Source organism: Xenopus laevis, chromosome 2L (assembly GCF_017654675.1).
Source record: "Xenopus laevis strain J_2021 chromosome 2L, Xenopus_laevis_v10.1, whole genome shotgun sequence".
NCBI lineage: Eukaryota > Metazoa > Chordata > Amphibia > Anura > Pipidae > Xenopus > Xenopus laevis.
This window is the reverse complement of record NC_054373.1, coordinates 86634831-86647456: the sequence shown is the minus strand read 5'-3', so window position 1 is coordinate 86647456 and position 12626 is coordinate 86634831. Positions and strand designations below refer to the sequence as shown.

Sequence of the window (12626 nt, the reverse complement as noted above, 5' to 3'; positions counted from 1 at the left end):
AGCCGTGGTTGCTTGTCTCTAAAATGTCATTTAAGGTGGGGAGAACCCGTCCTGCAGATTCTGCCTGTACTGTGTGTGTCGGATTCTCTCTGAGGCTCTGTATATATACATATCTACTGTCAGAAAACAGGACACGGGTTCTAAGGGTGACAAAGCTCTTTCCCAGCATGTGTATGAGAGGTTCACTCATTCAGTGGGCTTTCATTTCCTATTTATAAGCTACTTATTGGGCAGATTAATGAGCAGCACAGCCACTGATGGAACAAGCTAAAGAGTGACCTTACAGTATTACAAGCAAAGGGTTCACCTTAATATTTCATTGTAACTCTGGCCCTGTGTGGTTCTGAGTATTTGCTTCTGACTGATGAATATAACAAGTCTCTGTCCTGCTGGGTTGTGCTCTATTACAGAAACATGACATGGTACAGAGCTTCAGAACATGTTGGTGCTTTATAACTACATGCTAATAATAGCAATAATAATGATATTACTCCCTGACAAGAGATACATCATCCTGCCACAGACCAAATTGCATATAAATGTTTTCATATCCAGAAAGAGAATCAATGCAACTTAGCCTGTAGTTGAATCTCATGCCATTGGTAAATATTCCTTTCCTATTAGTCTGGTAAACAAGTGGTTTGGGGATTTGATATGCTTTTACTATGATGACCTATATAGTAGAAAATGGGTCTGTTATTTATCTTGCCGTGCACTGCAGTGGACTTGCAGTCTAACGCAGGTTACTACAGCTCTATATAGCTGGCTGGATAGGAGTTCTTGCATTTTCTCTGTTTCCTCTCCATTTCTGTGTGGGTTTTATTCTGGCTTATCCTAGAACAACTCTTTCAGTGACAGCAATCCCTTTTCTGCAAAACCCTGTTATTCCTGTTTTTTTTTTAATTTTTCTGTTTTTCATGCACAAGCGTTGTTGTTATTTTATCCTAATCTGCTATGTTATCTTTTCACAGTGCTCTCTTCCAGTGTCTGCTCATTTAGGTTGGTCCCTTAAAACTAAGTCAACAGCTTATTGGCCTGTGTATAAGGCCCTCTGATGGGTTTAGGCAAGGAACATTTTAGTGATTTGATACGGCCCCTTTGTATGATGTGTTTGGATCAGCCTAATTTAGACCTCCACTTGGGTGGCCAAATCAGGCCCAGATCTACTTATTTGGTGACCTTGCCCAACAAGCAGATTTGGGACACACTGTAAATGGGCTGGGGAAATACTTTGGGTTTTTAAGCCTAGCAATGCCCTTGTTGATCTCATTTCATTTTCCACTGTCACCTTCCTATTCTCTGAAGCCTAAATAGTTATTCTATTTTGTTATAGCTGTATTCCTGTTATGGCATTATAGACTTTAGACAGAGCTTCACAAATAGTATCCTGTTCCTGCAAAGCCCTAACTGATATAGCTTAAAATCCAAGTCTGATGCCCAAGGCACAAGGAGATGTGCCCAAGGTTACATGAAGATGTCACTGGAATTGAACGATGGCCTCCCTCAATCTATTGCCATTGAAGTAGTACTGACAGATTAAAAAAAAAGTATTTTTGTTAAATAAATTGCCTAAACCACCCAGCATTACTTAGAGCTCTGACCTGGCTGAGTAGGGAGAACTATTCTGTCAGTCTCACTGGGCAAGGGGGCAGAGTATGAATGAAAACAGTACAGGTATGGGACCTGATATATAGAATGCTGTAATTTGGATCTTTATACCTTAACTCGACTAGAAAATCATGTATATATTAAATATTCCAATAACGATTCATTATATTTTAGTTTGGATCAAGTACATGATACTATTTATTATTACAGATAAAAAGGAAATCATTTTTAAGAATTTGGATTATTTGGATAGAATGGAGTCTGCAGGAGACGGCCTTCCAATAACGGGTTTCCACATAATGGATCCCTTACCTGTGCTACAGTTTATTGAGAGATTTCAGCTGCTCCTAGCACTGCATAAGTGACAGAACCAGCTGAGAGTTAAGCCATGTCAGAGTGTCTGGACGTGTAAATAACACTGGGCTGGGTGGGCGGGGATTGGCTAGAGTGTATCACTTTAATGGGATACTAGGATTACATACAATTATAAAACTGGGCAGGGACCTGATTCATTGTTTGTCTCTTAATACATGGCACCTATTCTCTGTATATTTATACTTATTTATAAAAAGTTTGTACAGTGCTACATATCCAGAAATATGCATGCAGGTTAATTGGTTCCTGATAAAATTGACCATAGTGTGAATGTTATAGGGACCTTACAATGGTTTTAGCTCTACTAGGGCAAGGGCTGATGTATAATCTCTATAAAGTGCTGCGTCAGAGCTATATAAATAACAGTATATAACAGTAGTACTATGTGAATAAATTTATATGTACAGATCCATAAGTAAACCCTTTTAATATACCATTTTTAACAAAACTTTAGTAGTGATTTATCATTTCTTGCTCAAATGGAGGCTCACATTTAGTTTAGTTGTAGTTTATAAATTCAGTGCATCGGTTTGTTTTTTTCAGACAAGCTTACTCCTCTGATGTCATTTTTAAATCAGCCACAGACATTATAAGGGTTATTGTTGTAAAAATAAGGCCTATAGCACTTGGGGGGGGGGTTTAGTGCTGTTTCCATCAGGTGAAAAACATCCGAGATCAAAAAATGATTATCTGCTTCTTAGAGTAATCTATGGGAAACAAAGAACACATTCCCAGTGACAGACAGAACACTGCACAGAAATACTCTCTTAAAAGAGTTTTTCACCTTCAAATTAACTCTTAGTATGACACCGACATTGATATTTTGAGACAATTTGCAATTGGTTTTTATTTTTGTGGGGTTATTTTCAGTTATTTAGCTTTTTCTTCAGTTTGGTGTTTAAGCTACCTGGTTGCTATGGTCTTGTTTACCCTAGTAACTAGGAAAATGTTTTAATGAGAGACTGGAATGTGAATAGGAGAGGGACTGAATAGAAAGGTAAGGAATAAAAAGTATCAATTATTAAAAAAATTCTGCAGTTGTTTTAGTCTGGCAGCTCAGTAATTCAGGAGCAGATTCTGAACTGTTACAATTTACTACATTAGTTGATACATTTCTCAGCAGCAGCTTTGGATCAATAGCAACTATTGTATCAATTGTTACCGCTGTCTCTAATTAATCTCAGGGATTCAGTTTAGCAGGGGCAAAGCTAAAAAGCATATCAACTAAATGCATCAACTAAATGTATCAATTGAGAACAGTTTACAGAGTCTGCAAAAACTCTCCCTCCCAGAGCTGCTTTAAAGGAGAAGGAAAGGTTAAAACTAAGTAAACCTTATCAGAAAGTTCCATCTAAATATACCAGTAAACCCCCAAAGTAATGCTGCTTTGAGTCCCCTGTCAATAGAAATAGCACATTTCTTTCCTTCTATTGTGTACTCATGGGCTTCTGTATCAGACTTCCTGTTTTCAGCTTAAACCTCATTGCCCTGGGCAAGAGCATGCTCAGTTTGCTCCTCTCCCCCGCCCCCTCCCTTCTCTACTGTAATCTGAGCCCAGAGCAGGGAGAGACTCAGGCAGGAAGTGATGTCACACCATGTTAATACTGCAGCTGCTATCCTAAACAAACAGAGAGTTTCTAGAGCTTTTTACTCAGGTATGGTAAAACATTCTACAGAATAAATATAGCATTCTAGCTTGCACTATTGCAGCTAATCTATTGGCAATAAAATGCCTCCGTAGCTTTCCTTCTCCTTTAAAAAAGGCTTAAGAAGGTGAAAACGGAAACTTTAGGGCTGAAACACACGGTGTACCTTCTTTAGAGCCGACATAATGAGAGAAAGCGGATGCAACGAGAAGGGCTTTGCCAGTTTCCAATTTTTGGTGTTGCATTTGCGCTAGCGACAGGGAATAGGCCACACTTACTTAGGTGCCTCTGAGAGGACAAAGCGCCAGTTACTCTATGCACACCGTATTGGAAACATATATGTCTGTATAATACTGCAAGGTACAGTAAAGTTGTTTTAATACAAGACATAGGGAATAGGCCATACCTACTTAGGTGCCTCTGAGAGGACAAAGTGTCAGTTTACTCTCCTTGCACACCATTTTGGAATTAACACTTGTGTGATACTTCAAAGTTCAGCATACAAGGTATTGGTTTGTCCGTTGTTTTTCCCACAATGGGAGCTACCTTTTTCTTTTACTATAGACACCCACCTGCTCCCCACCCCAACTCATACTACTATCAGAGGGCATATAGGCTGATGTAATGATCCAAGTGGGACCAGTATTTTCATTACTCAGATATACTGCAATCCTTATAACTTTGAAACCAGATCGGGATACATCATATTTTTAAGTGTTTTTATATTTCATTAAATCCCTCTTTTGATTTAAAATGAACTATTAAATGTTATGTTTTATTGAGTGATTCCTTCTTCTACAGACTAGTGGAATGCGACCTGTTGCTTACATAATTAGCACCCCTTACACTAATGCACTTTATTAACTCTTTATTGTTTATCACAAGATATAATAATGACAACACATCAAAGTGTGGACACAATGCAATTATTTTGAATGAATTTATTTGCACTCATCAAAAACATCCTTTAAGGCAATAATTATTCCTTTCATGGTTTCCAAGTTACACACACAATCTAATTATATTATTAATAAGGCTGTGCAACCTCGTTAGCTCTTCTTTGCAGTTCCTTTCTTTTTAGTACAAATTCATGTTCATTTTTAAGAGCTGTCTGCATGTCTAATATTAAAGGACTTCTAAACAGTGGTGATGGATGGTTAGAAGGTGCGGAAAAACCAAGAAACTCAATTTGTAATAGGAATGTTTGACCTACAAGCTGCGTGCATCTGACAAGACCTACGCCGTAGCTTGTAGGTCCAACATTCCTATTTTTTACATTATATTCAGTGCATCCTTCTCGTCGCATCCGCTTCCGCTCATTGCGTCGGATCTGAACAAACCACACTTTTTAAAATATTAACTCTTTCAGCATCTCTAACCATGTTATCTTTCCTTCCTTGCTATCTGAGCTCTGTGTCATCCCCTTGTTCTTATTTCTGCTCTCCTCCAAACTAGGCCATGAGCTCTGTTCTATAAGCCACACTTTTCTGTCTAAGCTGTTTGTATTTGTAGAGGGGATGATCAACCTATTATATTGGAACATTTAAAAGCACTGATCAAGAGGAACATGGAGCATATTTATATAAACAAAAGTTGGTGTGAAATAAGTGCCATGTAATAATGCTCCATAGCTGGTGTTCTCCATGCATTGCATTCATATAAATAATCCATTATTACACATTTGTGAGTTACCATTATGTTAACATTGAAATGTTTTTTTTGGAAATGTTAGCACTGTCTTTCACACACACACACATTTATAAATATGCCCCAAAGAGGGCAGTAAGGACGGATGGCCTTTAAATAGCAATCCAGACTCTAGTCACAAGCTGGGCACTGTTATTGTTACTGAAAGAAGTTTAATCCTTTCTACATTTGCAGCACTTTCCTGTTGGAGAACTCTGCATGCAGCAGAGGCTTTCTTTGTAAATCAAGGTGTCCCAGAAATGCTGACTGCTGCACATATATGCATAGAATAATTTGTAACCTTTGTTGTAAATAATGAGGCATAATTTGCAAAAGGATTACAAAGGAGTTCAAAAGCATCCTACATGGGATTGGGACAGAAAATTAAAGGCTACATAGGCATGGCTATCTAGCACCACTGCTAGATAGCCATGCCTATGTATGGCCTAATAACAACAGAACTGGTCTGCACATGTCCAGCTTTAGGGCTCTTACACATGAGCGTTTTGACCTGCGCTCCCCTGCATTCCGTTTTTTGGCGTTCAGCCGCAGGGGAGCGCAGGAATAGACGCAAGTCATTATTTGAAATGGGGCTGTACTCACTCAGGCGCGTGTAGGTGCCGAACGCCGGAAAATGCAGCATGTTGTGTCTGAACCTGCGTTCGGCGCCTACACGCGCCTGAGTGAGTACAGCCCCATTTCAAATAATGACTTGCGTCTATTCCTGCGCTCCCCTGCGGCTGAACGCCAAAAAACGGAACGCAGGGGAGTGCAGGTCAAAACGCTCATGTGTAAGAGCCCTTAGGTCTGAGAGGCAATCATTCCTGTGATTGGTTACCTGATTTGTTACAAAATGGATTTACAATTCACCTTTGCACCTGATGCAGTTACCTAGGTGAAACGCCAATTCTCATGGCACTGTGGGAAATAAGTGGCTGCTTGGAAGCATTCTCTGTGCCAATATGGGTGAGCATGTGTGTGATACAAACAGTCTTCATTGATTTCTGTACTGTATATGTGCGAGCACAGGACTCTGGAATACCAGAAGAGTATGGTCGTACAGAACTGAGAAGAAAAGGACCCAGGGCTGGTGTATTTTTGGATGAAGAGGAGCTTATAACAACTTTACTCCCCACCCTTTCGCATGGATGCTACCTTTTCCTACCATATTTTGTATATTGAATTATGCACAAATTGTGCTGATGCATTACTTTAGAAATGGAGTTATAATTTCTGTATCCAATGTAGCAGCCTCGAGCTACTAATAGTCTTGCCCCATTTAAATCTGATGCACCCCTGCTGATCACAAGTATAGGCGGTTCAGAATTGCTTGTTTTGCTTTTCCTCCATCACACATTTGTAGAACAGCAGACATAGACCCAAGGCACAACATGTAGGCCTTAAGGTGGCCATAGATGTTACAATCTTTCCTGGAAAAGATCTTTCCAGGAAAGATTGTTCTTTTCAATACAAGTGTAGATCTGAATCGTCACACATACAGGTAGAAACAATATAATTCTACCTGTATCTGATGATTCAGCACTAATAATGGCTGATGTGAGTGCCTTCAAAGGTGCCCTATGAAAATTTTATGGCCAACCTGATCGACGGGGCTGACCGATATCCAAGTCTTCTGCCGATATCAGTCAGCTCGTCTCCCGCCATACATGCACCGAATATGGTACGAAAATTTGTTTCTTATGATATTATTGGTGCGTCTATGGCCAGCTTTAGTCTCCTAAATAGCCCAGTTGAGGCAGTGGTGAGGCACTGGTACAATATATGGGGCATAATGCTGCAATAGATACAAAGATGGCAGTAGCGTAGTAAGTGTGTTGCATTTGGTGCAAAACTTTTGGTCTATGCGGTGGTACCAGTGAATATTTGTGATAGACATTACCCAGCACAATGTGTGGAGCCTCCTTGAGTTTACTCTACCTGTGGAGGCACAGTGTCTGAATGGTGGAAAGTGAGTATAAGGTGGGTATAAGAGCTCATCTGGTTAGGACACTAACTAGGAAACACAGGACTATAGGTGGCTGGGGTGGTAAGAGGCAGTGGATGGCGGTGGAGGAAACTGGAGGCAGAAGGCAGTTATCATGTACATGTTATCATGAGGCAGAGAAATGTTCAAAACAAAATATAATTTCTCTGCAACAACTTCTTGTCTTGAATATTCTGCCTGTCATGCATGACTTTTTCTGAGAAAGTTGCAAGGATAAAATCAGCAAGTAGCTTGGCATTATTGCTGGAAAACAGCCGCTGTGGCTTCTCAGAAATCATTGTCAGTGGGAAGTAACCTGCAGCTATTTCCTTCACAATGTTTCCCCTGAGAAATTGCGGTAGGCAGACTGTTTAGGTATTAAAATGGCTTCATCACAGTCTAATAACTTCTCTCTCTTTTTTTGTGTCTTTTTTCCATGCACATCTCTGAAACCAACACTCCATTCTTCTGAATCTGGTGAGTGGCAGACATATGAAATAGCTCTCCCATGTTTGATGCATACCTGTCTTTTGAGGTGTAACTTAAATTCACACTATAATATGGATGTAAAATATAAATATGGTGCAGATGATTTGTAAATGACCAAGTATGAGTGAATACATTGCAGGATTCACAGTTGATTACTTCTTATTGATTGCATTGAGATGTGACCACAACAGGTAATACCCCCAGCCTCAAAAACAGACATTATTGCCAGTATTTTAATTGTCACATCTTAGTTATTATATAACCTGCTATGAGGATATGTCACCCAGATAATTCGGCTGTGTTTTTGTCTGCCCTGACTCATTGGAAGTCTTAGCTGGTCTGGACTGGCAATCTTTATTTTCTCATAAAACCCATAAAAAATGGGTTGCAGTAAGATGGAATAGACAGTCACTGTTTATTGGTCCTGTGGGGGGCTGTTTACTTAAAATGCCAGGACCCATTTTGATTCTCAGTAATGACCTGGGTCTTAGCATCAAAAGTGGGAAAATAGTGTGCAATCACTTCTTGTGCCACAGTCTAAGTGGCACAAGAAGCAATCAAATTTAGTTTTTCCCACAAATCTCTAAAATGTGGTTTTCCTATTTTTTATTTTATTTTTTAAAAAAAGCTCTTAAAATTTAAGATTTATTAAGGGGCAGATTTATTAAGGGTTGAATTGAAAATTGGAATTAGAATTTCTCAAATTTGAATTGTGAATGATCCAAATTCGATTTGAGTTTTAATCAGAATTCAAATTTCGAGATTTAGCACACTCTGGCCCTTTAAAGGGATCCTGTCATCGGTAAACATGTTTTTTTTCAAAACACATCAGTTAATAGTGCTACTCCAGCAGAATTCTGCACTGAAATCCATTTCTCAAAAGAGCAAACAGATTTTTTTATATTCAATTTTGAAATCTGACATGGGGCTAGACATTTTGTCAATTTCCCAGCTGCCCCATGTCATGTGACTTGTGCCTGCACTTTAGGAGAGAAATGCTTTCTGGCAGGCTGCTGTTTTTCCTTCTCAATGTTATTGAATGTGTCTCAGTGGGACATGGGTTTTTACTATTGAGTGTTGTTCTTAGATCTACCAGGCAGCTGTTACCTTGTTTTAGGGAGCTGCTATCTGGTTACCTTCCCATTGTTCTTTTGTTTGGCTGCTGGGGGGAAAAAGGGAGGGGGTGATATCACTCTAACTTGCAGTACAGCAGTAAAGAGTGATTGAAGTTTATCAGAGCACAAGTCACATGACTTGGGGCAGCTGGGAAATTGACAATATGTCTAGCCCCATGTCAGATTTCAAAATTGAATATAAAAAAATCTGTTTGCTCTTTTGAGAAATTGATTTCAGTACAGAATTCTGCTGGAGCAGCACTACTAACTGATATATTTTGAAAAACTTTTTTTTCCCCATGACCGTATCCCTTTAAGAACTCAAATTTGACTATTCGCCACCTAAAACCTGCCAAGTTCATATATAAGTCAATGGGAGAGGTCCAGGGATCAATTAGGACATGTTAGTTGCCTTCCTGACATTCAAGTTTTTTTCAGAGAAAAGACTCAAATCGAGTTTAGTCTAATTTGATTTGAATTTGATTGGAGTTTTGTTAGTCTGTAAAAAAAATCGCCAAGTTTTAGATATTCAATTTTTTTATAAAAAATCCCTCAGTTGAATTTCAAGTATATTCAAATATAATAGAGTTTTAAAAAACCCACATGAATTCAAAATTCAACCTTTAGTAAATGTGGCTCTAAGTGTAAAAACCACAAAATCCACTAATACAAAACTTTGAAGTAAAAGTTGTTGAGGTCCCTATAGAAGTCAATAGGAGCTGTTCTTATCCTATTGGACTGTTTTAAATCAATTTCGACTTTTAGAGGTTTTTCATATTTTTTTTTGCTAGGAATTGTCCAAAAATGCAAATGTTTTAGAGGCTTTCGAAGTATTCTTGTTTTTTAGCGTATTATTTTCCATTTGTACTTTTTTTATACAGATCTTTTAATAAAGCTCATGAAATTTGTGAGTTTGTGAGTTTAGTCGTAGTTTCAAAAACCTCTAAAACCACTAAAATCTGACCTTTGATAAATAGGCCTCCTCATGTCACTGGATAAAATGGGAAACTGTGACAGCTGTCCATATTATGTTGCTAAGACATTATAGAAACAAAAATGAATCACATTTACAAAATTTCCAGGTATGCATTTTGAAATTATCAATTTCCAAGGATGATTTACCATAATCTTGCAGTGCTCTGCAATCCCTCAACCACAACTCCCAACTTCATCTGGACATTGTAGGTCAACAACTACTAGTGTGCTATAGGCCATCCTTGTATTTCCTCCTACATAAAAGTTATTGCATTACGTACAAGGATTTTGTTATATTTTAGTATGCAATATTGTTAAGTACGAAAAGGTGGGTGCCATGTTACAATTTGTTCAGTACCTTTATGGTTTTTTATGTATGTGATGCAAGTACTCGTGCCACTGGAGGGTTTATATTTTGTATGGTGGAAGAATCAGCTGTTTTGCTAATTAGAGAAACTGAGCTTGATTTAAGGAAATAAAAAAAGAAAACTTTTTTACAATGAAACAGTTAAGGGCTCAACAAAAGCAGTGCAGTTGACCAAGCCCTTTTGCTTATATTCCATAATAATTAAGTTATTAGTAAATAAGTTATAATACATGAGCCATGACTATCGTGTAAATTATATCCTTATATATGGTTCTTAGTGATGTGATTTCTGTCACATTACACAATGAAATTTGTGTATTATAATAAATAATGTAACCCCTGTATGGTAATGGAACTCAGAGGTGACTTATGATATCCTTATATTTTAAAAAAGGGGTACTTTATTCACGATACAACACAAATGTGATAAATATCTGTATAAACACCAGCGGCAAATTAATCTTGTGTTCATTAATTGTGACATCACAAGCAGTCAGTTGCTACATTTCATGACATACATTCCATTTCTTGGCACATCCACACTTATTTAGTGTAGGTGCCAGGTTCAAAAGTTATAGTTAAGCCATGTCACACAATTGTCCTGTTAAAATTTGGACAGAAAAATTACAATATCTTTACAGATTATTCAACCGAACAAATGTTCTCCGTTAGCTGTCTCATTTTAATATATGTTGCTTGAATTGTACATTTGCTCTGGGTTTTTTTCTTTGTAAAGTATGATGAATTAACCTTTAGAATGATGTAGACAGTGATATTCTGAGACCATTTTTAGTTGATTCTTTTTTAGAATAATTTACCATCTTGCATCTTTCCAGTTTAGAAATATAACTGCTATTTTTTAAATATTTTTATTTCTGGAAAATACAGACATTTGCGTACAAAATAGTATGCTTTCATTTAGCTACAAAAATACAGTACACGATAGTTGACCCATTCATATATTACAGATATAGCACGGTAGCACTTCTGGAGGTCAGAAACCGTGTCAGTTGTACAGTATATAACCTTCGCAGGTGATGGCATTGAGATATAACATGCACAATACATTACATCCATATCGCTTACCCAATCCTACATTCACCTTCAGTTAATTGCAAACATCTGTTATAAAAGCATATATAGAAAGCAACATTTGAAACTTAAACCTTAAACAAAACCCTCCTGGTTACTGCACCAGGGGTGTGGAGACTTGTAACTAAATTGTTTAGCTAGATGATCGTCTATCAATTAGAGCTTATAAGCTTGGAAGTTATATTGCAAGGAGTTGGGCGGGGGATCCATCCCCAAATCTATATAATAGCCATGGATTCCAAATTTTGCGAACCAGCTGGAGTTTGTCAGCTGCTATTCCCGTCAGTTTTTCGTTTATAAAAATCCAGTCTATCTTGTTCTTAAACATTTCAAAGTTAACAGTAGAAGATTTCCAAGATTTAGCTATCGTTTGTCTAGCAGCCAGGAACAAGTGGTTCAACAATTTTCTCTTAAGTTTCGGGACCCCTATCGGGAGAGCTCCCAGCAATGCCTCGTGTGGATACATACGAAGATTAATTTGTAGCACTGAGTAAATTAGTTGATATACCCGCCTCCAAAATCTGACTACCCTGGGACACGACCACCATATATGAGCCATTGTCCCTGGTATACTGCAACCCCTAAAGCAGTGGTCATTGGGTAAATGGTATATTTTCGCCAGTCTCGCGGGTGTTAAGTACCAGCGCATGAGCACTTTATAACCAGCTTCTAACAGAATAATATTACTGGAACTATGCTTTAAGTTGTCCCACACTCGAAACCAGTCCTCCTCGGAGATGGTGATCCCCAATTCCTGCTCCCACGCTTTAACGTATGGGAGGTTAGTGGGCTCAGTTGCGGACACCATGTTCCTATACAAGAGAGAGACTGCTCTAGGGGGAGGGGATTCATTTAAACACCAATGTTCGAAGTAAGTCTAGGGAATAGTGGCAGGATCCCTTCGATTCCAACATGTCTTAACCCAGTGTAGTAGTTGGGATGCCCTAAACATCTCATCGGGAGGCAAGCTATGTGATTCAACAAGATAGGCTTGCGTGTATGGTCCCCTAACGCAGAGAAGATTAGCCACCCGTGATAATTTTCTGGAGACCCACCAATATATAACTGCTATTTTTATTGCAACAGACCAAATTACCCTTGCAGCCAGGAAGTGGTTTGACTGAGAGATTAGAATAAGCAGTTGATTTTTTGTCTACAAGGGTCAGTGATTCCCATTTGAAATCTGGAAAGAGATTGAAAAGGGAGAAAAGGCAAATCATTTAGAAAATATAAAAACAATCAAGACAAATAAAAATGTTCTAAAAATAGGACATTCTAACAGTATCCCC

At 38.3% G+C, this 12626-nt stretch overlaps 1 protein-coding gene across 13 annotated transcripts in view; it reads left to right on the top strand.

Annotated features, from left to right (window-relative positions):
- Positions 1-12626, top strand: part of epb41.L (erythrocyte membrane protein band 4.1 L homeolog) — a 119083-nt gene that overhangs the window by 12762 nt on the left and 93695 nt on the right. For 12 of the 13 annotated variants that reach the window (XM_041580897.1, XM_041580896.1, XM_041580895.1 and 9 more), the window contains exon 1: positions 7894-7979. The exons of the other annotated variant lie outside the window; for it this stretch is intronic. In XM_041580897.1, coding sequence (XP_041436831.1) covers positions 7909-7979 — 71 coding nt within the window. In that variant the 5' untranslated portion in view covers positions 7894-7908. Of the gene's footprint in view, positions 1-7893; positions 7980-12626 lie in introns of those variants that run through there. 13 annotated transcript variants of the gene reach the window in all.